The sequence below is a fragment of the Asterias amurensis genome, chromosome 1, assembly GCF_032118995.1.
Source record: "Asterias amurensis chromosome 1, ASM3211899v1".
Lineage (NCBI taxonomy): Eukaryota > Metazoa > Echinodermata > Asteroidea > Forcipulatida > Asteriidae > Asterias > Asterias amurensis.
Window position 1 is genome coordinate 1,702,526 of NC_092648.1, and position 26,780 is coordinate 1,729,305.

A 26,780-nucleotide genomic window follows, 5' to 3' on the forward strand; every position below is an offset into this window, starting at 1 on the left:
CCTGCCACTGGTTAGCAGACGACATTGTATTGAAACGCGCGCGAATGTTCAAAAGAAAAAGTGAACGTGAATAAATGACGTACATGTGCAAATCGACGTGGTGCATGTTCTGCACATTTTGTTGTTTCATACACACAAAAACAACATCAGAGAACCTAAACTTCTTTCTACAGCAGACGACAGCGGACGGTGGAGGAGGTGGCAGTGAACGGGTGAGTGATTAGTTTTGATTTTTAACCTGAACGAAAGCCAAAAATGTGACAGAAATGCAGCCAACGAATGGGCTGACCGCATACGTTTAGACTTGGGTGATATAGGCGTGCTTGACCATTGTTTGACAAGCTTTCAGAAGTTTATAAATATGAAGAAGTGAAGACAAACTTTTGTCGCACGCTCGCATGTCATGATTGATGGTAAAAAACAGACACAGCGCACAATTATTTGGCAAGCAAGCATACAAACTAAACTAGGCGATGAACTCAAACTAAAGTTGTGGTCTTAAACATTGGACAAAAATTAGTCAAGACAGACAAGGCTCTATAATTGTTAAGATTCAAGGTGACCGTGGTGACACGATGAGGTTGGTAATCATGGTAATGTGTGCGGGAGAGACAGCATGGGCAGTTTGGCAAGCAAGCAAGCAATTTTTGGTTAGGCCGTGTTCGGAGGGGCATGAGGGGTTAGAAAACTTAGTTCTTTGAAAAAGAGAATAAAAAGGTAGGACTTTCTTTGACTTCACTCACTTCAACTTCAGTTCAATTAAATTCAAGGTTCATTTTATTTTACAATCTATTAAATTGCACTTTTTGTATAATTGTAGACCTTATTGCTTATGGCATGCATTGACGCCATCCAGCCTCCATCTTTGAGGTCAAACGGTGACGAAACAATCGATACGCACATAGATTGGCCAATGAACAACCTCCTTTTGACCTCAAGGCGAGGGTGCCGTACTGAAATGACGTCATGTGCAAATAAATTAAAATTAAAATGAAGTAGGCCCCTAGCCTAGGCAGTAGGCCTAATTATTTAAAAAGCAAGCAGCTGGCAAACTTTTTTGTTTTCAATCTTTCAGTTGAATTGGAGTGTTCACTTTGAATAATTTCCTGCACCTAGACCTAGTCCTAGTACCATCCTACTAGCCACCTAATTATCCGCCCTAATTTTTTTTTTCAAGTTAGCTCCATTATGATTTATGTCCCCTGGTCATGATGGTCAGACTGTCTGGAAAAAAAACTCAAGTAGTGTTTTGTTAAAAATTGTATTGAGTAAACTTTGAATAATATAAAAAAAATATTCTTAATTGTTGTGGTCTAGTTTAATACATCAAAAGTTGGGGATAAGCATGCTCAAATTGAAAGTAAAGCTCCCCTCGACCTCACCAGCTCACAGTCACAGGACACAGGGTCACAGGGGAGCCTTTTAACACAGTTTCTAGATGTATAATCAAGCATATCGAACAAATCTGAAAAATGGTTAAAGCCTGAAAGTGAAAAGTATGTTACTGTTAGATCCTACCACATTATGTACTTAGGCCTACAAATACAAGTACAAGTAGTCTAGATGTACCCATATTTTTCCAAGGAACAAAATAATATCATGCCTGTATTATGATCAATGTAACTTTTTTGTAAAGGTTACTTAGGACTTCACTGAAACTGTCAGTGTCACTTTGTCAGTTTCATTGTCAGTGACTGCCACCTTACTGGCACCCCACATTGTGCCTGGCCTGTGGTATGTCTACATGTTGATTATAAACACACTCGAACTAGCCTTGCTTGTGCAAATAAATAACTATCTTTATCTGAATGACTGTATTTTTAAAAAGGACAAATATTTTCAATGTTGCCTTTATGATTTTTACAGCATACAGACTTCCAATGAGGTTTTCACTCAGGATATGGCAAAAGGTTCCCGGCAAAAAGATTCAGAAATTTCTTCCCTGCTGAGCTGTTTTCTTTGTGGAACACTTTCTCCCATACCAGTCAACAACATTAAAAGCGAAATGCGGGTGGATGTTGTGAAAAACCCAGCAGCCATGCCGATTCTGCACCCAGTGAAACGCAGAATAGACACAGAAGTAAAGTCCTACCGTGGACCATGTCAGGACATTACCAATGTCACAGCCGAGTTTTGCAGTCCACCTAAGAGAGCTAAAAATGCTCCCATGACAGTAACAAGCAGAGAGATGGCAGCATTCTTCAGACTCTTTGGTGAGATTTTTTTTATTATTGCAAATTTTTTTGAAACTTTAGTTCAAACATAAATAGAATTCAAATATTAATATTGGTCTTACCGATATTCACCGATTTGTTTTAGCACTGTATATTCAGTACTTTCCGGAGTTCTGTGAAAACAAAAAGCACACAACCTTTACAATTCTAGAGTAGTGTCATACCAACTCGACCACTGAGATTTCCCAGTAGCTTGAGTTAGTTTCAACCGTATGTATAAACATCTTTTAAACATCTATAACAACATCTGCTATGCACATCAATATTATTTTAAACAATTGTTTATTTTATTATTTATGTTTTAGTTTATTTTTTCGTTTATATGTGAAAAGAAGGAAGGTTTTTAAACAATTGTTTTATTTGTTATTAAATGTAGATGATACCCTGATTCAAGATTTCCTCTGGATGGACAGTTGTGCGAGGGTAGCAGACAAGGTTAGAGATAGGCCCTATACCATAACTTTGAAGTATCATAACTTTGATTTTGTTCCCACATTTTTTCTGTATGAGTTTGTGGACAATGGCATGTCTTGGCCGAGCGGTACAGAGCACCAGTCTCAAGCCCTGGTGTGTCTGATCAGCAGAGTGTGGGTTTGAGTTCCGGTTGTGGCATTTGTGTCATTGAGCATGACCATAAATGCTTTTGTCTTTCAGATGGTCCCATGTTTTAGGCCTATGGTTGGTAATTATGCTCATAAAAGAACCCAAAACTCTATCATAGAAGAGTAAGGGTTAACCCCAGTATTTCTGGATCACATAGCAATCAACCTTGTTAACAGGTCTCCTCAGGATTGGGAGTACAGTGATTATAAGTTCACTTATGAGGCATCCTTGGTTTCATTTTGGGTTCCAGAAACATAAAGGCCATTAACAGTAATAATAATCTGATTTCACAGTAAAGTTACAGGGTGACTTGGACAACTTGGACTTGCAAATGATGAATTGGACTTGGGGACTTGGGACTTGAAAACAAGATTGAATAACTATTATGGAAAGCTTTACTTTCTTTACAGTATCTTCTTGCAATGGTGTTCGCATATTTCAAGAGAGCAAACTACACAACAAAGCAGTACACAAGAATAAACTTCTTTGTTGCGCTGTAAGTGTTACTTTTTACTTTCTCTTATAAATGCACAAATTGGTTGAAACCTTTTTGGTATCTCTATACACAACTTTAATGATAGGAAAATCTGGAGGTAAACGTTTGCTTTTTTCACACAACCCACTGCCCAGTGCCTGTAATAATTATCCATCAGATACCAACAAAATACAATCATTTGTATTGCGCACGTTTTCAAGCCATTAAACTCCCCAAGGTGCTTTACAAAATGAATTATTAGCTCTGTTTATTTGGCCCTAAACATTCCTGAAACCATCTCAACTCCTTAGAAGCATGCAGCACCATTACTGATCAATTTTGCCCACAAGGTGAGCAATGCATTTAAACTTAATTAAAATGGTGGACTTATTTTTGTTAAGTTTTTGGATTTTGTGTCAGCAACTTTCAGCAGAGTTACAAACAAGTTTTGTATTTACTAGATGTTATTGCATTGAGGATAAAGAAAATTATTTTAATTTGTTACCCCTACACCGATGATTGTTAGTACTAAGTTTATAGTGCCAACTCACATCGGTGTAAGGGTTAAACAACTAAATTAATTGAAAGACACTGGACACCTTTGGTAATTGTCAAAAACCAGGCGTCTCACTTGTTGTGTCTCAACAAATGCACAAAATAACAAACCTGTGAAAATTTGAACTCAATTGGTCATCGAAGTTGCGAGATAATAATGGAAGGAAAAAACACCCTTGTCCACGAAGTTGTTTGCTCTCAGATGCTTGATTTCGAGACCTCAAAATCTAATTCTGAGATCTTAAAATCAATTTTAAATATTTTTGTGGATTACTTCTTTCTTAAAAACTTAGTTATTACAGAGGGGGTATTTCTCACAATAGTTTTTTACTATCAACAGCTCTCCATAGTAAGTTTTTATGCTAACAATTATTTTGAGTTATTACAAAGAGTGCCCAGTGCCTTTAATTGAACAATTTGAAATCTTGTTTCTGGCAGATACCTTGCAAATGACATGGAAGAAGATGAAGAGGAAAGCAAGTATGAGATATTCCCTTGGGCTCTCGGCCTCGCATGGAGAGATAAATATCCACACTTCCTGAAGAAGAGAGACAAAATGTTAAGGACCATTGACTACAGAGCAGCTGTGAGTCGAAAATGCTGTGAAGAGGTATGTCCTTACAGGCACTATACACCTTTGGTTATTGTCAATGACCAGTATTCTCACTTGGTGTATCCCATTGTTTTAATGCTAACAATAATTACCAAAAGTGTCCAGGGGTCGATTTCACAAAGAGTTAGGACCAGTCCTAGGAGATATACAAAACGTGTGGCTAGTCCTAAGTTAGGACGAGTAACTCGTTTTTAACATTTCTCAATAAGTTATTCTTCTTCAGAGACCTAGGAATGTAATAGTGTCATGGCCGAGCGGTTAAGAGCACCGGATTCAAGCACTGGTGTTTGATCAGCAGGGTGTGGGTTCGGATCCCGGTCGTGACACTTGCTACATAAAATTGGGGAGGTAGTGCTTTCTGCTCTACCGGCCAGGCTTCGAATTGATGATACCCAAGCCTACATTCGTATGGACTGTAAAAGGGGTAACCCTGTTTCAGCCCTAGGAGTAGGTGGCAACGGCCTCTGGAAAATATAATTGTAGCCCACACCTTGAAGTGGCCTTCAGGCCTTGTGTGTCAGGCGACTTGCATATAAAAAATATAAAAACATGCAAATTTTTTGTCTAATAATTGAAGGAGAGAAATGGGAAGGTAATACTCCGCTATTAACTAGTTTGTTTGTTTCGCATCACCAGGAGTAAATATGTCACACACAAGGGAAGGTATTTGTGACTTTGGCTGATGGTGCTTCATTCTCCAAAGGATTTGAGTTGTTTTTTTAGAAATGTACAGGGGTCGAAATTAAGTGTATTTCCATGGTAGTCAGCAGGGCTAGTGACCAATAATTTTTAGTAGCCCTGATTAGATTTTGGTAGCCCAAAAGACACATTATGTCATGGTCACGGCTCAAACTTTACAATACACCAATAACATAGTTCGTTATTGTTTGTGATGATGATTTTTGCATTATTATTCAACTAGCCCGTCGGGCTATCAAACTGGAAAAATCAGTAGCCCGGATGTAAATCTGGTAGTCCCGGGCTAGCGGGCTAGTGGCAATTTCGACCCCTGATGTATAAGGCCCAATGAACAGGGCTTAGTAAAAGTGTGATGTGCTTTATACAAATACCTGTTGTTATTATTGTCTACCATAGCTGATGGCCATATCTCCTGATCATGTCATCTGGTTAAGAGAGCGTCCATTACACCATTCCGGTGCCATCAGGCAATATGACAACAACCTCAACAGTGAGGATGACAATGATGAGACGTGCCCCCGAGGTCCAGGCTTATCCCCTGTCCATTGTGAGCTGTGTGCTGAGAGTGGAAGCTTTGCCTACTGTTCCCCTAGTTCAGTCATGACTGGGAGCCCATGTCATCTGTATCTGTCATCGTGTACTAACACATCCACTGATAGTCTTGAAGAGCCACCATCCCACTTCACGCCCAGCAGATTTGATATGCATGGTAAGTGTCATACTTTAATGTCTCAATTTACAAAAAAAGTGGGATTTGAAACTTTGTATGGTGGAAATATGTTATGGAAAGTTCTGGGGTATCACCATGTAATAACTATCTCTAAATGTGTTTGGCTGGTTCTGAAAAGAACTGTGGTTTCAACTCGACGTTTCGATCAGTATGCTCTGATCGTCTTCTGGAGAAAAGCTGAGAAAATCAATCTGCACAGCACTGAGAGGTACTAAGAGAAGTCTTGGCCCTACTAAATAACCTTAACTCTTAAACTTGTCAGCCTAAAAATGCTTAGCACCTTTAAAAAACTGCTTAGCAGGTACAAGTAGGCAACCAGCCAAAAATGTCAAGAATGTTTAGATTGATGTGATTGTTGGCCCCCCCTGAAAAAAAATAAAACACAAAAATGCTTAGTACATTGAAAAAAAAGAAGCTTAGCAGATAGGCAACCAGCCAAAAATGTCTTAAATGTTTTAGTAGTTTTGATTTTTCCTGACTACTTTTTACTATAGAAAAATAATTTATTACACAAGCATATAATTATTAAGTCTATTGCCACTTTCCAATTGAAGTCTTCTGTTGACTCATTTTGGTCTTCGTTTACTTCACTTCAAGGCAATGTATAGAAAACTATGCTCAGTCTTTGAAATGACAAACAAAGAAGCTTTTTGTGTACTATTGTACTACTGACACTTAAACCCAAAGCACTGATTCGTTAAAAGTTTTACCTGCTTTGTTGCACAATGCCAAATGTTTCATCGACAACATCCCAAAATGCTCTGTTGTGCATTTAAGGCATTTAGGTTGACAAAAGGAATTATCATGCCCCCCATCTCGGTCATGTTACTTCTATCCAATAAAAGCAATAAATTCTAACAAAAGGAACCAGACTAATTCTCCTTCCAGCCTCAGTTTCATTTCATTGATTTGAATGGATGGAAATCAGGATAGCCACACCATGATAAAGGTATATTAGGCAGAATATGGATGTAAAAAATGCTCACACTCCATGCCCAGGTTTTAGAAACAAGACTCGCTGTTTTATTTCAAATGGATAAAATCAGTTATTTTAAATGTTACTATTTAAATTTATTTCATTATTTTCAGGTTTAAAGAGCACCTTGCAGGATGTCCCATATGATGCTTCCTACTTTTGGGGGTGAGAAAAACAAAAGTTGCTTTGTACTTAAAATGTTCAAAATCAACATCGTTTCACAGTATATTTTATCTGAAATAATTATGAGAAGTTTTAAAGAAGAGAGTGTAAGTATTATGAGCTATTATTCAGAGAGCCAGTTCATATATACATTTTAATTAAACCCCTTTTATTTTAACAAAATCTTGGAACTGATGTTCACATTTTGTCAAATTTGTTTCTTAGAAATTAAGGAATAGTTCATAAATCTTACCTTTTGTTGTAGTTGGGAATGGCATGGAACTTAACTAATTTATGAAATATAGTTCAATTAAGTTTGAGATGTGTATATATTTATTGTGTTATTTACTATTTCAACCTATTTAAAAACCTTGCCTTAACCAATATTTATTTGTATACTGTATTGTGATTTGTTGTTATTTATTAATTGTATGACGAAAATGATACACATCTTTATTTAAATGAAGTTTATAAGATATCCAAATCATATAAATTTTTCTAACCAAAGAAAACTTGAAGATTTGTTTAATACAAGAAAGATTAGACAAAATACAAAAACAAGCATGGTTGAAAAAAGAAAACATTTAGATTTTTACACTCGGTAATATGCAGTTGCGTGAATTGAAATTGATTAATAAATATTCAACAAAAGTATTGAAAATTTGTTTTAATATTTAATCGCTACATGTTGTATATAAAATAAAACTCTATAAGTTATGATTTAAAATTAAAAACAAAAACAGAAACAGAAAGGACTCTTACTGGATAGTTATTAAAACAGATACGCAAACAAGTTTTGTCAGTATTGACTTGGATGCCAGGGTTTTATAGGGTCTGACCCATTGTGGGGTCAAGCTGACCCTAAAACTGGTTACAGTTAGATAAGTGAACTTGGATTCTACTTCAGCTTGACCCATGTTCTGGGTCATTTGTACAGAGATTCTGTGCCATACTGACCCTGATTTGGTCAGTATGACAGGAGTCATACTGACCTGAAATGGATTGGTATGACAGGACCTGGAATCCAGGTCAAGTCTGAATCCAGGGGTGGATTTAACAAAGAATTAAGACTAGTCTTATCTCAAGTTAGGACAAGTTACTCGTCCTATTAACTTAGGACTAGCTATACATTTTTAAAGACTAGTCCTAAGTTAGGACTTTTCCTAGCTCTGTGTGAAATTGACCCCTGGTCAAGTCTGTTGTCTCTTGACTAACAAGCTGTTGTTTGTCATCACTTTTGATCTGCCTTCTGCTGGTTTGAATTTCCAATTAATAAAAAGGTTTGAGACTGTTTTCCTTTCCAGGCCTCAATCTTTACAATGGGGGACTTTTATGGATAATAGTGGCAGAAAACTTACCTGGTAACACCATTTTCAAGGATTTTTTTTCCGTTATTAACACTTTTCAAATCGATAAAGGACCGAATGAGTTTCTGAAATTAGCTTCCGCTTTAAATTGAACTGAAACAATTTATGTTGTGAAAAAATAACTATGGAGGATGGAAATGTAATCATACAATTTTCAACTCACAATTTTAATAAGATTTTGAGGTTGAACAAAGACAAAAAATTGAATTTTTTCTTTGATTCACTCCAAATCTTAAAAGACTATCCACTCAGTTTTCCCTTGGGGTTTATAACTTGAATTCTAGTCTGATAAGAGTAAAGGAAATGTAGGTCAAGTTGAAAAATTAGGCACAGGCAAGCAGTGAAATGACATCATTATGGGAATGGGCAAGTTGAGTGACTATAAATAGAATCAGAGGAACTTTTATCCGAACTGTAAACAGAAGTCATCATCTAGGTCGTTGGGCATGGCTGTTGATTTGCAGCCCCTGGATGGGTCACTGTTTGCACACTCGATGACCACATACAACCCACTGAAAACCTTCAGCTGAAGGTAGTTCTAAAGTTCACTCGAGTGTTGCAGTTGTATCCCAGTTCCTAATCTGTGAAATCACAATCAGATGTCATTCCTGTTACTATTGGACTATCTATTGACGTGGGCTGTAGTGTTGGTAAGTATAACCATTTATTATGCTATCTATCCAATAAATGTTCATAAAATGTAAAGAATGATAGAGCACTTTTACAATAAAGCCAGCACATCTTCAATACTAAAAGATCACCCTCTTTCCTTTCAGATTTGAACAAAGTTCTGATGCAGTAAAATTCACTTGCAGGAATTAGGGCAGGCCTGGAATTTTATTTCATAGTAAGGCCATTTTCATTTGGCAAAGATGCACTTCCTTTGGAAAATCTTAAAGTCTACAAGAAATGTTTGAAGGGGCACCAAGGCCAAGACTAGGGCAACGGAGGCCATTGCCTCATTGGCCTTTGTGTAATTCTAGGCCTGTGGTAGTGAATACAAGATGAAAGTCTCACTGAGATATCCTTTTTCAAGTCTCTGGACTAGAGCTGTGACAATAATCCTATCTCTATATTATTTCTTCTTTTTCTAGGACTAATAAATAGATTGTTACTTTAACATGGCCCTTTTGTCAACCGGAGGACTGTTCCAAAGGATCAGTGGAGCAGGTTTTTTAGCACGCACGTATCGTTGTACAACACTAAGAGGTGAGTTAATAATTTATCTGATATGAAGAAATCTTGTTCTAATTTTCTAGTGCTGAGGATACTGTTCCCTGAAGCTCCTTGAAGTCTAGGGATTATTTATGGTGGGAATGTCATCATTTTAACATACCTCCTAAAATTTTGATCCGAATTTCAGACTTTTTGTCAGCAATTGAGTCTGGCCCCCTGTGTGAGAGGCAAAATGTGAATGCCGTGCAGTGCTCATGTCCAAATCACTCATCACACTTAAAGCCATGGACACTTTCGTAACAGAAAACAAATTAAAGTTCACAGATTTACAAATAACTTACAGGGTTTACAGAAGGTAATGGTGAAAGACTTCTCTTGAAATATTATTCAATGAAATGCTTTACTTTTTGAGAAAACATTAAAAACAACATCAATTCTCGATATCAAGAATTACGGATTTATTTTAAACAAATGTCCTGACACGGCAAAACGTGCGGAAACGAAGGTGGGTTTGACATCAGACTATCCTTGGGTTTCCCCCTCCAACAGTGAAGTTCAAGGCCTGGGCCGAAACTTCATAAAACCTGTAAGCATAATAACTTGCTAAGCACAGACAAGTTTTGCTTAACAGGAGCTCGTTACAATCAAAAAATCCGTAAAGTTGCAACTGGTGCCCCACTCATTTTTGGCTCAGCAAAGAAATTTGCAAAGAACTCAACTTTAATACTTACACAAATCCAGGATAATTTTTATTCTTTTCTGATAAAACCCCTCTTTGTCCTTTACTTTCCTGTAACCCCTTTACATGACTGCTGTTTTCTTTCGTCAGGATTGTCAACGGTATTGTCGGATGAAGCTAAAGTTAAGAAGGAAAGAAAGAATCTCCTTCCTCATATCGTTGAATATGGAGGTCCATTGATGAAGACTACTGTCCCTGGACCAAAATCTCAAGTAAGCGTCTTACCCCTTCATTCAGATCTAAAGCCCCAAAATGATAGGTAGCCCAAATTCATGCTTATGTTACAGCTAAAGCTTTGGCAGGTGTAAGATTGTATGAAAAGTCAGCAGTCGACTTGGCGTATAGTTGTAATCTTTCCTTGCCATCCACTGTGCTGGGACCCTAGTTCAAATATAACAGGGAGAAAATCTTACAGCCCCCACCTGGTTTCGTGAGTTTTCCGTTGAATATCTCTGTGGGGTATCCCATATTTAAAACTGAAAATGTGCTTTGTCTTCTCCCCAGGAGTTGTTGGCTAGTTATTAATAGGCTAAATTTGTTTTTGTTTTTCTAAGAGTCTTTGGCTTCACAACCAGAAGAAATGAAATAAAATGAAAGGCAAAATCCTGAATGTTGATAACATTATCCTGTTGGTCTGGTTTATCTAATAGAGAAGTAGAGAATGTACTTTTTGGAAACTTACCACTTCTCAAATTATTTGTAACTTTTTAGGAGCTGCTGAAGTCATTTGATGATGTAACTAAGGTGAGTTATGAATGAACACCAAGCTTTATTGAAAATAGATTTCTTGTAATTTCTATCTTTGAGTGGTTGCATTTGGGTTCTTTAACATTGTATTAAATTATGGCAGTACGTCGCAAAAGCTCAGTGTACAGTGTATGTGTAAGTGTCATATAATAATGTCAGGATATCTGATGACCCCTAGCACGATGCTGAACGCAATTATGCACAATGTGCTTCTACCATGTTCACCATATTAGGGCGTGAATTCCTTTTTCACTCCCAAAATGGCCATACAGGAAAGGCTGCTGTTAGTCTGCAGTGCATTGTGATAACTTACTGGCAAAGTTTGTGGGTTCGAATCCCACTTGAGTAATATGCCTGTGATTTTATTTTTGCACAGAACTTGGGAAAGTACTGAGTATACAAAATTAATCCAAAGGCCGCAGGCCTCAAATCAAATCCCCACTTTGGTAAATGCTTCTTTGTTCAACCCCAAAATTGTCTTTTGAAGTACTTTTTGCATGAAATGTATGGTGTAGTTTTGCTAGAGGGTGTTTTTCTTCCCACTATGTTCTCGAACCCAGATGACTGATTGAGCTGAAACTTTCACAGGTCGTAATTGGGTGGAAGTGGAGGTACTGGTCTTTGACAATTACCGACGTTGTTTGGTGCTTAAAAAACTTGTTTACCCCATCATCTGTCACTACTACTTGGTACGTTTGTGGTACCTCACAATTATTTCTAAGTCTTGCATTTTCAGTCATTGTTTGTTTTGTTTTCTTTGCAGAATGTTGAGACTGTACAGTATTTTGTGGACTTTCATCAGAGTCTTGGCAACTATCTTGTAGACGTTGACGGAAATCGATTCCTGGATTCCTTCATGCACATCTCATCCATTCCACTTGGTAAGATTTCACTCTATATAGGATCATCCAAGAAATGCATCGAACATTTATCAAAACTTCTTTCCTTTTCAACTTATTTGCTTTCAAATAGGCCCCTCCACTGTCAAATAGAGCGTTATGATGCATCAAGGGGGCAACAAAGGCAATTGCCTTCATGCCCCCTAGTCATTGCCATCATGCCCTTAGATATCTGCAGTAGAACTTTACAATTTCCCCATGGGGAAGGAGAAATGCCTTGGTGCCCTTGCCTTATCGAAACAAAGCATACAGGCCTTATTTATATTGAGTTCTTGGGAAAGTGGGGAACTTTATACCATTATTACCACATACATAAAGACGACCCTTCGCTTGTACTGAGTGCCATGAGCAACCTTTTGTTCTAATTTAATACTCAAACAAGAAAATAGAATAACAAACCAAAAGGACCAGTGGTATAAATGCATTAAATAGTTTTCGGCGTTTCGCCTCTAGCAGACTTATATGGTTGTAGCGTCAGGCCATTAACTATTTTTTGCATTACTATTCAAATATTTACATGGTCTTAAAACTGATCTCTGTTTGTTAATAACCCCCAAGACCATTGACATTTTGTCACCATTAACAACCTGCACTTCAATAAAGTTCTATTCAATTGATATAAGATCAGTAATCTAAATCATATAGGCCTACTCAAAGTTATTGGGTTTACTTCTTTCATTGTTTATTCTCCAGAAGGCTTTAGGGTTGAGCAAAGTTTCTAGTATAACTTCGTTCAAGCATAACATCCATTTATGCCATAAAACACCTTTTTAAGTGTTGTGTGGGCGGGTGACCATGTGTTATATTTTGATTCAAATACTGTTCACGGTTCCATACAGTCTCCACAGTGACTCACAGAAGGTCAATCTTGTATGATCAATTGGATTTAGAGTGCCTGGTCGGCGTTCCGCCCCAAGCCATTTCAATTGATCATACATTGGCATCCAGTGAATAAAGCACTTTAAATTTAACAAACTTGTGTCTTGTTTACAGATTTCTAAAGGGACTAGTTCCATCCAGCCAGGTTATCTTTGTGACCTACTAACTGTCAAATCAACTATATTCACTCTGCGCTCGACATCCTTTGGTGCGGTATATAATTGTAGCCCACACTTTGAAGTGGCCTTCAGGCCTTGTGTTTGGCGACTTGCATAACAAAAATATTTAAACAAATACAAAATATATTTACAGCAGCTACTTGGCAAAACTAAATACTATGTAACCATGACGATATTTCCCCCTCCCAACCCTTGATTCTTTTAAAACTTCTTTAAAAGCTTTTACAAATTCAGATTTTAATTTCTTGTTTGTTATTGTTTAAGTTTTAACTATTGATTTTGTTTTTTTACCCATATACACCGATGTCTGTTAGCACTGTATACTCAGTACTTACCCGAGTTCTGTGAAAAAAATCACCTGTAGGCATATAACTCAGTTGGGATGCGAACCAACGACCTTTTCAATTCTAGACCACCGAGATTGCCCGGTGGCAAGAGGCAATTAAAATCAAATGTTTTAGCAGTGGGTACAGCAAACAATTGATCCAAATTGAAAACAGTTTTAACTACTTGGGTTTTGTTTTGGATATTTTTTTCAGCTTTCTTACAGGTAACATCCACAAGTAAAAGTGCTGTACTTGTGATGTCTATGTGACATGTACAATTATTTTTAAAATAATGTTGATTGTAATCCAGCTTAGGATATTTTGGCATGAGCTGACACAATGTGTGCAAGGTGGTTCAGACAACATTCAAATACGTTTGCATGTGACAACATCCCTTGCCAGGTTTCAAGAAATATTCATTTTTTTAACACCACTGTTGATTCTGTCTGTTTTCAGGTTACAATCATCCAGCCATTCTTGATGTAGTGAAAAACCCAGCCAACTTGGTAAATATAAAAATAGAATAAGCTCTTGCAAACTGCTTACCAAATAAAAGGATCTATGGTATAAATGCAAAAGTAGTTAATTGCCTGACGTTTCGACCCTAGCAGATTCTTTTTTTTTCCAACTTGGTAAATATGTTATGGAGATGTTACTGTTGCAGATTGAAGTATGTTGTTCGAATAATGATTTTAGCTCAATTGAATTGCCCAGAGTGCAGATGTCGCTGTGAATTAAACTCTAATTTCAACTTGTATTCTTATTCATCAATTTAAAACATTACTTAAATTGTGGTGGTGATGTTTAAATAATACTGTTTCTCATCTGGACCCTTTTTATTTGATGTGACAATAATTCACAACAAAAAACTTGCTCAGCAAATGACTCTTTCAACAAGTTTTTCCAGCTCTGATTTAGGGAGTGTCTCAAAAAAATCAAAGCAGGGAACATCCTATACGATGTTCAACTGACTTTGGACTGTTGTATTGGACCGTCAGAACAATCTACTAGAACAAAAGCTAAGATGCTTCGTGTAGAGTTGTTCCTGTTTGGCAAGGTGACCCGATCAGCAGAACGCTCTAATGGTCCATGGGATGCAGGTGTATGGCTAATGGGACTGTTCCTTTGTCCCTAGAACATACCCCACTTTTGAGACTCTTCATTATGAATATATCCATATATCTAAACATTAAAATGTATGATTTATACTTACAGAGTTTATTTGCAAACAGACCAGCATTAGCTGTGAAACCAACTAAAGAATACCCAACGGATCTTTTCAATGCTCTCGTTTCGGTAAGACAATTTTACTAGTATTTAGAACGCTAGGCGGCAGTAGAATGTACCAGGTCAATTTTCATTATATAGGTAGTTTGCATGCGCTCACTTCGGAAAACCATGGATTTACCTGGGCCTGGTTTCGTAAAGCTGTTAAGCAGACAATTCTGCTTAGCAATTTTCCTGACTTAGCAAGAAATGACTGGGTCTCAATCGTTACATTGGTAACTGTATGGTGTTCTGGCTGGTAACCTATTTTTGCTAAGCAAAAGTTTCAGGCTTACAGGCTAAATGAAATTGGGCTTTGGGCTCTGTTCATCAGTGTATAAGAAATTAAAAAGCCAGCTGCGATTTCACAAAGAGTTAGGACTCGTCTTATCTCGAGTTAGGACGAGTAACTCGTCCTAACTTAGGATTAATCTTAAGGTCTGCATGCTACAGTGCAGGGTTGGGACTCGTCCTAAGTCCTAAGTTTAGTCTTAAGTCATGAAGAGTTTTGTGAAATCGAGGGCTGATCTTCAAACAGAACTAAATTTGGAGTCGATGGGTGGGTCCAAAACAATTTTGAAATAAACTTTTAAACATTGACTACTCTGAATGGTCCCTGAGCAGTTGCCTGATTGCTGGGCCACAAACCTCAACTTTTGGATACCATTCCTACCTCCATGTTGATATTAATCAGATTCAACTCATACACCAATGTTTATGCAGTACTTATCTGAGTCCTAAACAAACCACAATCTATTGGGAAAAAATGGCATATCAAATTTATCACATTTCATGATTTTAGTTTGTTAACCCGAACTCTTTTAAGTTGTTTACTGGATTCACCTGTCCGCTCTTAAAAGAACAAAACTGAACCAATGACTCAACACCAAACTGTTTTCTATGGTGGTATGCCTGTTCCCATATACGGCATAATCAGTTTATTAGTACATAATCTGGGTGCAAAGGTTAGGGTTATTTATGATAAATAAGCACTTCAAAATAACAAGATGTGCACTATTGTTGGGGGCATCAACATCTGATGCTTGAGTGGTTTTTTTAAATGAAACGTTATGTTGTTTTTGTTTTTGTTTTTTTATGCGGAATGGTTCTTTGAGTCTTTCTAAAAAGTGCTTTTAAATATGTTTGAAATGCAACTTTTCACTCTTGGTAAGGGGGCTACAAGATGAAAACATAGCAAGTTCATCCTCTGATGGTCTGCCCAAAGAATCATAATAATACCAACAGTAATATAGGATTTGAGGCATTGCATGGTGAGGTATCAATGTATATTTGGTTTGCGGTAACACCGTGTGTGTACCTACTTGCCAGGTAGAGTTTGTTCTTAGAGAACTGTCTTGCTTTATTCTACTGCCACAGAGTAGATAATCGGAGGCCCGGGAGACTTCTCAGTTCTGAAAAGAACTGTCCTGCTTTTTAGAACTGAGAAGTCTCCCGAACCTCCAATTATCTACTCCACGGCAGTAGAATAAAGCAAGACAGTTCTCTAAGACAAACTCTACCTGGCAAGTAGATACACACATGGTGTTACCGCAAACCGAATATACACCAACAGTAATGTCGGCTTAATCATGTTGACTTGCTCTAGGGTGCTGAACAAGGCACTAGTAAAGAAACAAAACAAGCAAGTACAACTGTGTGGACATACAATACAAAACATTGCAGTCAGACTTTGATGGGATGTGAATATGGTCATCATCATCATCATTCTCTTGATCCATCGGGAAACGTAGAGCTGCCCAACCAATGCGCTCTGCTGCCCAGTGCCACAGCTGCCCAGCCTGGGACTCGAAATTAATAGTTATGGTTAAATTATATCTTTCTTCAATTTCAAGGTTTTTTTGCCAAAATAAGACTCACTAACACTTTATGTATACTTTCAGACCTTAAGAACAAAATTTGTAAGAGGTTTTGGTTTTTATTATTTTGTTAACAGGTTGCCCCAAAAGGTTTAAAACATGTACAGACTATGATGTGTGGAGCATGCTCAGTGGAAAATGCTCTCAAGCAAACATACATGTGGTATAGGGTGAGTACAAGCCATTTTGTGATGTATTTTTTCCCCCATGAACATGAACACAGTTCTCAACCTGAGTAGTTTTGAGAAATGTTGTGCGACAGAAGTACCATAAGGCTCTGCTTACCATAAGCACAGAATCGGCGCTTACGGAAGCAGGGAATTCCGTGCTTACGTCCAGCGTATTTCACGGGTAAGCGGCGAATTTTGGCTTCTGCGCGTGCTTACTCCACGTTACTAGGCATTCTACGCTTACAAGGCTAGCGCAGAAATTCAGCGCTTGCACGTAAGCTAGGAATAGTGATCGTAAGCGCAGAATTTGGAATTGAGCAGAGCCATGTGTTTGGGAGCTAGTAAATAATGATATGTTTGTCAAAGAGCTAGTGGAAAGCAAGGTGTTTGTCAAAGAGCTTGTACAAACCCCACGCCCCTCACTAGACAAGAAATATTGATTTGACACAATAACATGACCTAAAGAAAAAATGGGACCTAAAATGGAGTTAGATAAGCTTATTACAGTGTAATTCTAGGCCCGTTTTCACAGCTGAGTCGTCAACATAATAGTGATTTGTTCTGTGACAAAAGAAGTGATTTTGCCGTTTTAACTGCAAAATCAAGATCTTATCGATTTCACAAAGACAGTCAAAACTTAGGACTAGTCCTAGGACTCTTTAGTCCAGTAATTACAACTTTAAGGCTAGTCCTAAAAGGAGATAAGATTAGATTTGACTCTTTGTGAAATCTACCCCAGGTCCAGGAATATTTGTTAGCCAAGCTCTATGATCTTTTACCCCAAGTTGGAGCCCTGGAAATGTAAGCTTAAAGTGTTGTGATATGTTTGTTCTTCACAGACCAAAGAACGAGGAGGACCACCTACACAAGAGGATCTTGACACTTGTCTTCTAAACAAGGTGCGTTAATTTACCCAAATTAACAATGTTTGTGCTGAACAGTTTTTCCATTCAGTCTAGTCATGTGTGTTGAATTTCTTGATTCATAACTTGTTTTGAAACTTGCTCCCGAACACAGTGTGGTAATCTCCCCCAAATTAACAATGTTTGTGCTGAATAGTTTTTCCATTTTGTGTTAACATTCTTGATTTGTAACTTTTCTTGAAACTTTTCGCATAAACAAGGTGTGATAACCTCACCCAAAGTAACATTGTTTGTGCTGAGGAATGTTTTATTAACTTGGTCATGTTTGTTGAATATCTTGTTTTGTAACTTTTCTTGAAACTTTTCTTTTTGACAAGGTGTGGTAATAACCTCACCCAAAATGTCAATGTTTTTGATTAGATTTGCCATTGTTCGTTAAATTTCTCAATTTATAACTCTTCTTGAAACTTGTCTCCTAAACAGGGCGCGATAACCTCACCCAAATTAACAATGTTTGTGTTGAGGAATTTTTGATTAACTTGGTCATGTCTGTTAAATTTCTTGACTTGTATCTTGTCTTGAAACTTAACTGTCTTCTAAGCAAAGTGTGATAACCTCACCCAAATTAACATTGTTTGGCTGAGAGGTTTTCAACCATGTCATGTTTGTTGAATTTCTTGATTTGTCACTTTTCTTGAAGTTTGTCTTCGATATAAGCTGGGATAACCTCACCCAAAGTAACAGTGTTTATTGCTGAGAAATTATGTCATGTTCTTTGAATTTCTTGATTTGTAACTTGTCTTGAAACTTGTCTCCTAAACAGGGTGCAATAACCTCCCCATATTAAACATGTATGTGCTATTGAATTCCACAATTTGTAAAATTTCTTGAAACTTGTCTTCTAAATAAGGTATGATAACCCCATACAAATTAACAGTGTTTGTGCGGAGAAGTTTATAATTCAGTCATGTCTGTTGAATTTCTCAATTCATAATATTCTTTTGAAAATTGCCTTCTCTTTTACACGATGTGCAGTAACCTCGCCCAAATTATCAATGTTTGCACTGAGGAGTTTTTTAATTAAGTAATGTTTGTTGAATATTATTGATTTGTAACTTTTCTTGAAAGTTGACTTCTTAACAGGGGGTAACATTTCCTTGGTCGTCTAGTGTACTGTTTACTGCATTTTAATGACATTGTCTTGTATATATGTTTCCTCTGTTCACCAACCTTGTTTTTACTAAGGGCCTGCATTTTCTTATGTTTTTGAATGTTGCCTTCTCAATGACAGTGTTTATATTAATCATTGTATACAGCTGGTCTGATATTTATTGTCTTCTAATGTATCTTTATATTATAACTTATCACTTGTAAAGCACATCAAGGGATCAAAATATGCTTTATAAATGCTGTTTTGCTATATATATATATTTATTGGATTATTGTATGTTATTATGTATACTGTATTATTATTATTTTCTTTCCTGTATTATTATTATTTTCTTTCCAGTAACATTATATCTGTTTTAAAAAAGTGTAAATATTTTGTTTTTGACCCTCACTTTCATTTGAAAGTGGATATTTATGAAAGTACATTTATGCATTTATGAAACCCTTAATAGGAGCTACAAACCTTAATTATTATTATTCAAGTTTTATATTTGCCACACAGCAACCTGGAAATCCTCCATACAGCGTGCTGTCATTTCAAGGATCCTTCCATGGCAGAACAGTCGGTAAGAGCAAAACCTTTCCATAAAATCATAAAAAGGACTGTATTCGTTTAGTATTTACTCCAAAAATACCCACTGAGCTGGCCAGTCTCCTTTACCTGTACTTTTTCACCTCTCGTTTTTCCTTCTTTTGATTCTTTCTATCTTTTGAGGTGCTGTTGTATCTTTTATCTTTATATCGTAGTTGTTAATGTAGTATTTTGTTGCTCATTGTACTTGCCTGTAAATATTGTACTTTTTGTATCTAATGTTTGTCTTTTTACTGTTTGTTGTACTCTACGCCTACAGATTTTTGTATAAAATATAAATTATTATTTTTGTACCCTTTTGCCAGCGGAAACTGAATTTCAATATTTTTTGAAATCATCATGTAAGTTTGAATCCCACTGTCCAGTCTGTTCTGAGTTCTTTGGACAGTGAATGAAATCTATCTCTCTACCAATCTTTGAGTAATTTTGTTGTCTTTATTTCCTCCCCTACTGTACAGCCACACTTTCTCTATCGCACTCTAAGATTGCCCATAGGATTGATATGCCCTCATTGGATTGGCCTATTGCACCCTTCCCAAGGCTCCAGTATCCCCTGGAGCAATACCAACAGGAGAACCGTGCTGAGGAAGACAAGTGTCTAGCTGAGGTAATCTTAAAAGAAGCCTCCTTTCAAGACGTTAAGTGATTTTAACTGTTTAATAGTGCAGCCTAAGAATTGGGAATAACCAACAAACATTGTGAATCGAGGCTAACTCGATTCTCTCCTCTCACATGATAAAAGTGACTCCTTATATATCAGTGACGCTCAAGGTGCTTTAACGTTCAGTATTTTTCCTGCAAGGTTTCTAAAGAGCTTTGTTTTTTAAGTTTAAGTGAAGTTTAAGACTGTTTTTCTTGACATAGCACAATATGCTTCCATTCAAATCAGGAACAACAGGGCTAACCCCTTTTCTTTTCGATAAGTGCATTGGGTTCTGTCGCGTACATTTTACACAACACACAAACTGCTTTACGTCAAAGCATCATGGCTAAATGTCTTGCTAAAGGACACAAGTGTCATGATTGGGACTGGAACCAACACTCTGCTGAGCAGACACACTAAGAGTTTGAGGCCGTTGTTCTTATCCCCTCGGCCACGACACGCTACATGTTATCTTAACAACTAGCCTCCATCCCATGTGTAAAGTGACTTTAACTGTTTAAAGACACTGGACACTATTAGTAATTGTCAACTGGTAATTGTCAAAGACCAGTCTTTTCACTTGCTGTATCTCAACATATATGCATAAAATAATAAACCTGTGAAAATTTGAGCTCAATCGGTCATCGAAGTTGTGAGATAATAATGGAAGAAAAAACACCCTTGTCACATGAAGTGTGCTTTCAGATGCTTGATTTCGAGACCTCAAATTCTTTATGTGAGGTCTCGAAATCAAATTTGTGGAAAATTACTTTTTTCTCGAAAACTCTGTCACTTCAGATGAAGCCATTTCTCACAATGTTTTATACTATATCAACAGCTCCCCATTACTCATTACCAGGTAAGGTTGCTAATAATTATTTTAAGTAATTACCAAAAGTGTCCACTGCCTTTAACCCTTTCGTGATCATAAAGGCCACAAGCACGACATGAAGGGTGTGTTCCTTGCACCTGCACCATTGATAGAGATATATTGCCCTATTGTCTTGCAGGTTTATGCACAGGTTGAGAGGATGAAAGAGAGAGGTGAACCAGTTGTCAGTGTCATCATTGAGGCTATACAAGGTGAGGGCGGGGACAACCATGCCACACCCTACTTCTTCAAAAAACTCCAGAGTATTTGCAAAGAGGTATGGACAAGATCAAGAGATTACAGAAAAACCATGGCCCAACTTCCAGAAGCTGCTTTTAAAAGCACAAAAAGTAGCCGAGCAAAAATGAATTTTGGTTATACCAGATAGAGTAACCAGCTTACTCTTCATGTTTGTGACTGGTATGTTGGCAATTTTGTTTAGCAGCAAACATTAAGCACGACAAGAAGGGTGTGTTCCTTGTTCCTTTCTGTTTGAGTAGAGCCATGAAGAGCTCTTTTGTGTGTTAGTTAGTTTGTTTGTTGGGGTGTTTATTTGTTTATATGTTCTTCTTGTCAAGGGATTGGCAAACTCCCACAAGGGGAAATGAACGCCAAGCGGGCAAAAGCTAATCTTACTCATACAAATATTGGTTTGAACTGCACAAACCAACAAGTTATGATTCAGTAACCAGATACTTGTTCTATTTAATGTGAAATCAGCGGTTAGTGTAGGATTTGAACCCACAACCTTGTGATTGCAAGTCCTGCAGTCTAACCAATGGACCATGCTGACTCTAGTGTTATTATAAACACTTAACAGTCTGCTTAGCAGCTTTCTGCATATACATGTATATGAATTCCTCCTCTACTAAAACGGCATATAATGAGCTGGAGTGGTCTAGTGGATCGGTCTCAGAACCTATAGTGCCTTAGTCATCAGGGTGTGGTTTTGAATACAGGTCATGACTCTTGTGTCCTTGACTGGCAAGACACGTAATGCTTCTTTTAACCTTAGGGTAAACTGGTATCGGTGAGGGTGGAGATGGGATCTTGTGATTGAACTTGGCAGAACAAGTTTATAGCACTCGATCTCCAGGGAGCTGATATGGTTTAAACTTTTCAGCTGTGTTGTCCAGGGTCGATTAAATGAGCCCAATCTTTGGACTGCCTTTTACCATGACTGCTTAATTTAGCCCTCTTAATATGACATTTGTATTGGCTGAAACACAAACCACATGGCCGTTGCATAACCTTTGTGAAAACTCAAGTTATGACCAAGTTAAAGTTAGGGATCTCATCTGTGAACTTTTATTATATATGTCTTAACTGCAGTAAATGTCCCCAGATTTTTATTTGAAATTTTCTAATTTCTGTATGGCGTGAGCAAAGGGCTCTGCTCGGGTTAAGGAATGAAAGAAATGGCACAGCATATTTCATTCAAAGTTTTCACTGTCTTCTCACAGTTCTTCTCACTTTATATCAACCATGCAGGGTGGGACTTAGTTCGTCTTAAGACAAACTTTTTTTTTATAATTCCTTAAGTTCCAAACATTTCAGTGAAAGGTCTTTCTCGATAGCTGGCCCCAACTTTAACAGCATCCTATCAGTATCAGGAATTTTATTACTGTATTTATTCTCCTTTTTTTGATTGCAGCTTTCTATTTTTGTTTTTTTAGGACCACCTTTTTCCTCCAGTTTTACTGTAAAAAAATATATAAACAAATCCACGGTGGAAAATAGACATTCAAAGGATTTAAAACAACCAATAATATTAGGAAGCGTTAAACACTTCTTATTCACTACACCATAGTTATTCTTCTATTCTTGTTCAGTGTTTTGATCTCACTGTAAAAGCGCTTAAACAGCTACCTGAGCGGAATGTTTTCAACAGAAATGGTATTTTTACTTGTTTATAATGCACTTGTTCCTCATTTTAATGTAATTTTGATATTTGTACACTTCTGAACTTTTCGTAATTATAGAGTAAAAAATCAGGCCCCTACCTAAAGGTTTTTTGAAAAACTAAAAACACTTCTGCTGTTGAGAGCGGGCGTCAAAGGACAATGCTGCTGACGTCATTTGTGGGAGTTTGCTTTGTTATACATCCACGCTGCAACAAAGCGGCTTTAGCTACTTATGACGTTTTGGGAGTGATAACGTAACAGGGCTTTTCGCAAATCTCGCAGAAAAGCTCTGGACAAGGGCATACAAAATGATTGTTTTTTTACACAATTGCAACCTATTTATAATCATATGACTCGATTTCCTTATTCATCTAAAACATTTTAAGTGGAATTCAGCAAAGTTCACGACTTGACATTTTCGTTCAAGCAAGTCTTTAATATCAAAATTATTTTAATTGTTATTATTATGATGATTGTTATTATTATGATGATTATGACATTTTCGTTCGAGCAGGTCTTTAATATCAAAATTATCTTAAATTTAATTATTATTATGATGATGATTAATTTCTTAGGTGGGCGCATCTTTCATTGTGGATGAGATCCAGACAGGCTGCCTGGCTACAGGGACCTTCTGGGCGCATGAGGCTTGGGACCTTCCTGAAGCACCAGACTTTGTCTGCTTCAGTAAGAAGATGTTGACTGGAGGGTACTACTTCAAGGAGGAATTCGCTCCTCATGGGGTAAGAAAGTGGGTCCACCCCACCCTAGTTATTATTGAACCTAAAACGCCCAGCTTTTGTGCTTTGTGAGCTTTGATTATTTTGAGTAATTACCAATAGTGTCCAGTGTCTTTAAGTGCAATCCAAACTTTATGTAATTTGACGAAAGTGTCCACTTAAAAAGTTTTGATCTTGCATTTAAAGGTTGCAGGCAGAGTGTTTAATACATGGATGGGCGACCCACCTAAGGTCATGATGCTAGAGGCAGTCATTAAGCAGATCAAGAAAGATAATCTTCAAGAAGTAGTCCGGGCATCAGGGGAGGCCTTACTATCTGGCCTGGAAGATCTACAGGTAATTCTTGAGTTGAAGCTAACCATAGCATTTACACACAAACCCTAACCCCAATCCCAAGTCATAACCCAAACCAAACTCTAACCCCTATCCCTGATCTAATCCCAACTGTAATCTTAACCCTCTGATCATGCTGATCGGAAGCCCAAACCCAGCCCTAATCTACCCCCCCCCCCAGCCTTCGTATATTGACTCTTTTCCATCAGGAATTATAACTAAGTAAGCCTAGTTCATACTTCCTGTAAATGTTTTGTGCGAAGCCAGTCAGACAAATTTGGCCGGAATGCTTTGCAAAAGTTCAGCAAAGCTAAACCCACCCGAATTGTTGGATGAAAATTTGTGACGTCATTCAACATTTGATTCGCATCCACAGGAAGTGAGGTCACCTTGGTTGAGGGAGTTTGGGTTTTGAGTTTACATTTTTGATCATTTCGTAAACACATCCATCCTCTTCTGTTTGGTTTAATAAATAATAAATAATAACAATTAATCCCTCTCCCCAGGCTAAATATCCGGACCTCATTTCCAGAACCCGTGGTGTTGGAACATTCTGTGCATTTGATTGTAAGGATCCAGATACAAGCATGAAGCTTGCACTCAAAACCAGAGATTCAGGTAAACATATCAATCTTGTAATGTAAGCATTTATAGTAGGCATATTTTAACTGTAAAGCACTTAGGAAAATAATGGGGAAACAAAAGTAGACAAAGAACCTAAAGGGTGTGGCATTCTTTTTTGAGATTGAAATTAATGCCTTTGCACTTTTATGCCTTTTTATATGTGATGCTATTTTGAAGATGTATTTTGACCCCTTCAGCTTATGCTGCTTGGGTGGATTTCACAAAGAGTTAGGACTAGTCTTATCTCGAGTTAGGACGAGTTACTAGTCCTAACTTAGGACTAGCTGTACGTTTTTGATATCTCTTAGGACTGGTCCTAAGTTAGGACCAGTCCCAACTCTTTGTGAAATCGTCCCTTGGTCATTTTGTTGTGTTTGTACCAATAAATAAATTATAAATGTTTACAGATCTACACATGACAATGGTATACATTAAAGGTCGGGGTGGAAATAAGCATAGGTGGAAACGTTCCCTTATGAAAATTTTATTTTTGCATGATATGCTTGGGTGGATTTTTGCATTTATGTGATCCTGACTACTGTACTTTATAAATGTAAGTCAGATTGACTACCGCCCTGACCAACAGTTTGCAATTTTCGTTTCAATTGTTCTTTTGTTATGCTGTGCTAAATTGTCTTTGAATCCTGAATTAGAATTATAGAAATGAACTTTGTTGGTTAATGAAATGCAGATATAATTTGAGTTTAGGTTTGAATTGATAAACATTATTGCAAATACAAAAGTTGAGCGGTAAAAATATATGACATATATGTAAGTTCCAAATGTCATTATTATACTTGGAATTAAAATGGTGCATATTTCTTTTGATCATTGATAAAACTACTCTTTATTTATTCTTTAGACTGATTGCTTTGTTTTTCCATCATTTTTAATTATTTGCTTCTTCAATTTTCTGTGTATTTCCTTATAATTGTTATTGACATTGTGATTGAAGCCTTGTAATTTTTATTGATGTTATTTGATGGCTTAGTCTGCATATTAACATTTGTGTGTGTACTTCCTTTAATTATTAATGCTGATTTATATGTATTTTTTGTGAAGCGTTTTGAGGCCTTGAATAAAACTTTATAAATGCTTCATTAATATTTTATGACATGCATCAATTCTAATTATAATATGCACTTCATGTTTTGTTTGTGAGCTCTTCTCAATATGATAATAGCATTAATTTATATATAATTTGAGGCATTGCATGGTGAGGTACATGTCAATGTACTTTGGTTTGCGGTAACACCATGTGTGTATCTACTTGCCAGTAATAACAAGTATTCATAATCTGTATAATTCCAAATAATTTCTAAAGTTGTTTGTTTATTTTATACTATTGTGAGGAAAGTGTGGATTGCATACGTGTATTTTTACGAAACATTTCTATTTTTTCATGTTACAGTTCAGTGTAGAATTCTTGTCCGTTATTGGGAGTCAAAACGTACACACAGGAATTGACTTCCAAAATGGCGGATATAGTAGATGCACGCTTTGCATTATGCATTAAGGTGCCTTATGCATCCTATAGTGGGTCAATATATGTTTATAATGAACCTGTAGGAAGTTTTGTTGTTTTACCATAAAATGCAACTTCCCACATTTGGGCCTTAGCACCTTCATTAAGACTAACATAACTATTTTCCCCTGTTTTCATGACCCAGGTGTTCAAATTGGTACATGTGGGACACAGACAGTGAGATTTCGGCCAGCTCTAATCTTCCAGCCAAAGCATGTTGACATTGTGCTTGACCATCTGGATACTGCTCTAGCCGAGTTATAAACGATAAACGCAACCAATCTTTTTCCAGTTCAGCTCCAAATGTTCACAACATGCTGGACAGCTCTTCTCAATATGATAATAGGATAAATTTATATATAATTTGAGGCATTGCATGGTGAGGTACATGTATCAATGTATTTTGGTTTGCGGTAACACCATGTGTGTATCTACTTGCCAGGTAGAGTTTGTTCTTTAGAGAACTGTCTTTCTATATTCTACTGTCTTTCTTATATCCAAATATATTTTGAGGCATTGCATGATGAGATACATCTATATATTTTGGTTTGCGGTAACACCATGTGTGTATCTACTTGCCAAGTAGAGTTTGTTCTTTAGAGAACTGTCTTTCTATATTCTACTGTCTTTCTTATATCCAAATATATTTTGAGGCATTGCATGATGAGATACATCTATATATTTTGGTTTGCGGTAACACCATGTGTGTATCTACTTGCCAAGTAGAGTTTGTTCTTTAGAGAACTGTCTTTCTATATTCTACTGCCACAGAGTAGATTTATCGGATTGTTCGGGATAAATTTAATGATCAGCCAAACCGGATGACTAGCCCTTGATCAAGGC

General features: G+C 37.0%; 2 protein-coding genes across 2 annotated transcripts; both read left to right on the forward strand.

The window, feature by feature from the left end:
• Positions 1–67: 67 nt before the first annotated feature.
• Positions 68–7,751, forward strand: LOC139941981 (speedy protein A-like). The gene is made up of 7 exons (XM_071938640.1): positions 68–212; positions 1,867–2,213; positions 2,611–2,669; positions 3,248–3,333; positions 4,306–4,477; positions 5,576–5,888; positions 6,999–7,751. Exons 2-7 carry the CDS (start codon positions 1,901–1,903, stop codon positions 7,052–7,054), a joined length of 999 nt encoding a protein of 332 aa, XP_071794741.1. The 5' UTR covers positions 68–212; positions 1,867–1,900; the 3' UTR covers positions 7,055–7,751.
• Positions 7,752–8,699: 948 nt separating this feature from the next.
• Positions 8,700–26,212, forward strand: LOC139941974 (4-aminobutyrate aminotransferase, mitochondrial-like). The gene is made up of 16 exons (XM_071938627.1): positions 8,700–9,064; positions 9,509–9,623; positions 10,420–10,541; positions 11,041–11,073; positions 11,840–11,957; positions 13,816–13,865; positions 14,575–14,655; positions 16,580–16,672; positions 17,512–17,571; positions 19,208–19,271; positions 19,756–19,904; positions 20,951–21,088; positions 23,291–23,458; positions 23,642–23,791; positions 24,295–24,406; positions 26,083–26,212. The coding sequence occupies exons 2-16, from the start codon at positions 9,536–9,538 to the stop codon at positions 26,199–26,201; spliced, it is 1,545 nt and encodes a 514-aa protein (XP_071794728.1). The 5' UTR covers positions 8,700–9,064; positions 9,509–9,535; the 3' UTR covers positions 26,202–26,212.
• Positions 26,213–26,780: the final 568 nt, after the last annotated feature.

What these genes read in the sequence shown, in the direction of transcription:
- LOC139941981 (XM_071938640.1), top strand. Translation starts at nt 1,901, where the DNA reads ATGGCAAAAGGTTCCCGGCAAAAAGATTCAGAAATTTCTTCCCTGCTG. An exon ending in AGCATTCTTCAGACTCTTTG is followed by an intron (nt 2,214 to 2,610) that starts GTGAGATTTTTT and finishes TATTAAATGTAG; the next exon opens with ATGATACCCTGATTCAAGAT. An exon ending in CAGCAGATTTGATATGCATG is followed by an intron (nt 5,889 to 6,998) that starts GTAAGTGTCATA and finishes CATTATTTTCAG; the next exon opens with GTTTAAAGAGCACCTTGCAG.
- LOC139941974 (XM_071938627.1), top strand. Translation starts at nt 9,536, where the DNA reads ATGGCCCTTTTGTCAACCGGAGGACTGTTCCAAAGGATCAGTGGAGCA. An exon ending in TCGTTGTACAACACTAAGAG is followed by an intron (nt 9,624 to 10,419) that starts GTGAGTTAATAA and finishes TTCTTTCGTCAG; the next exon opens with GATTGTCAACGGTATTGTCG. An exon ending in ACACTTGTCTTCTAAACAAG is followed by an intron (nt 17,572 to 19,207) that starts GTGCGTTAATTT and finishes TTTGCCACACAG; the next exon opens with CAACCTGGAAATCCTCCATA.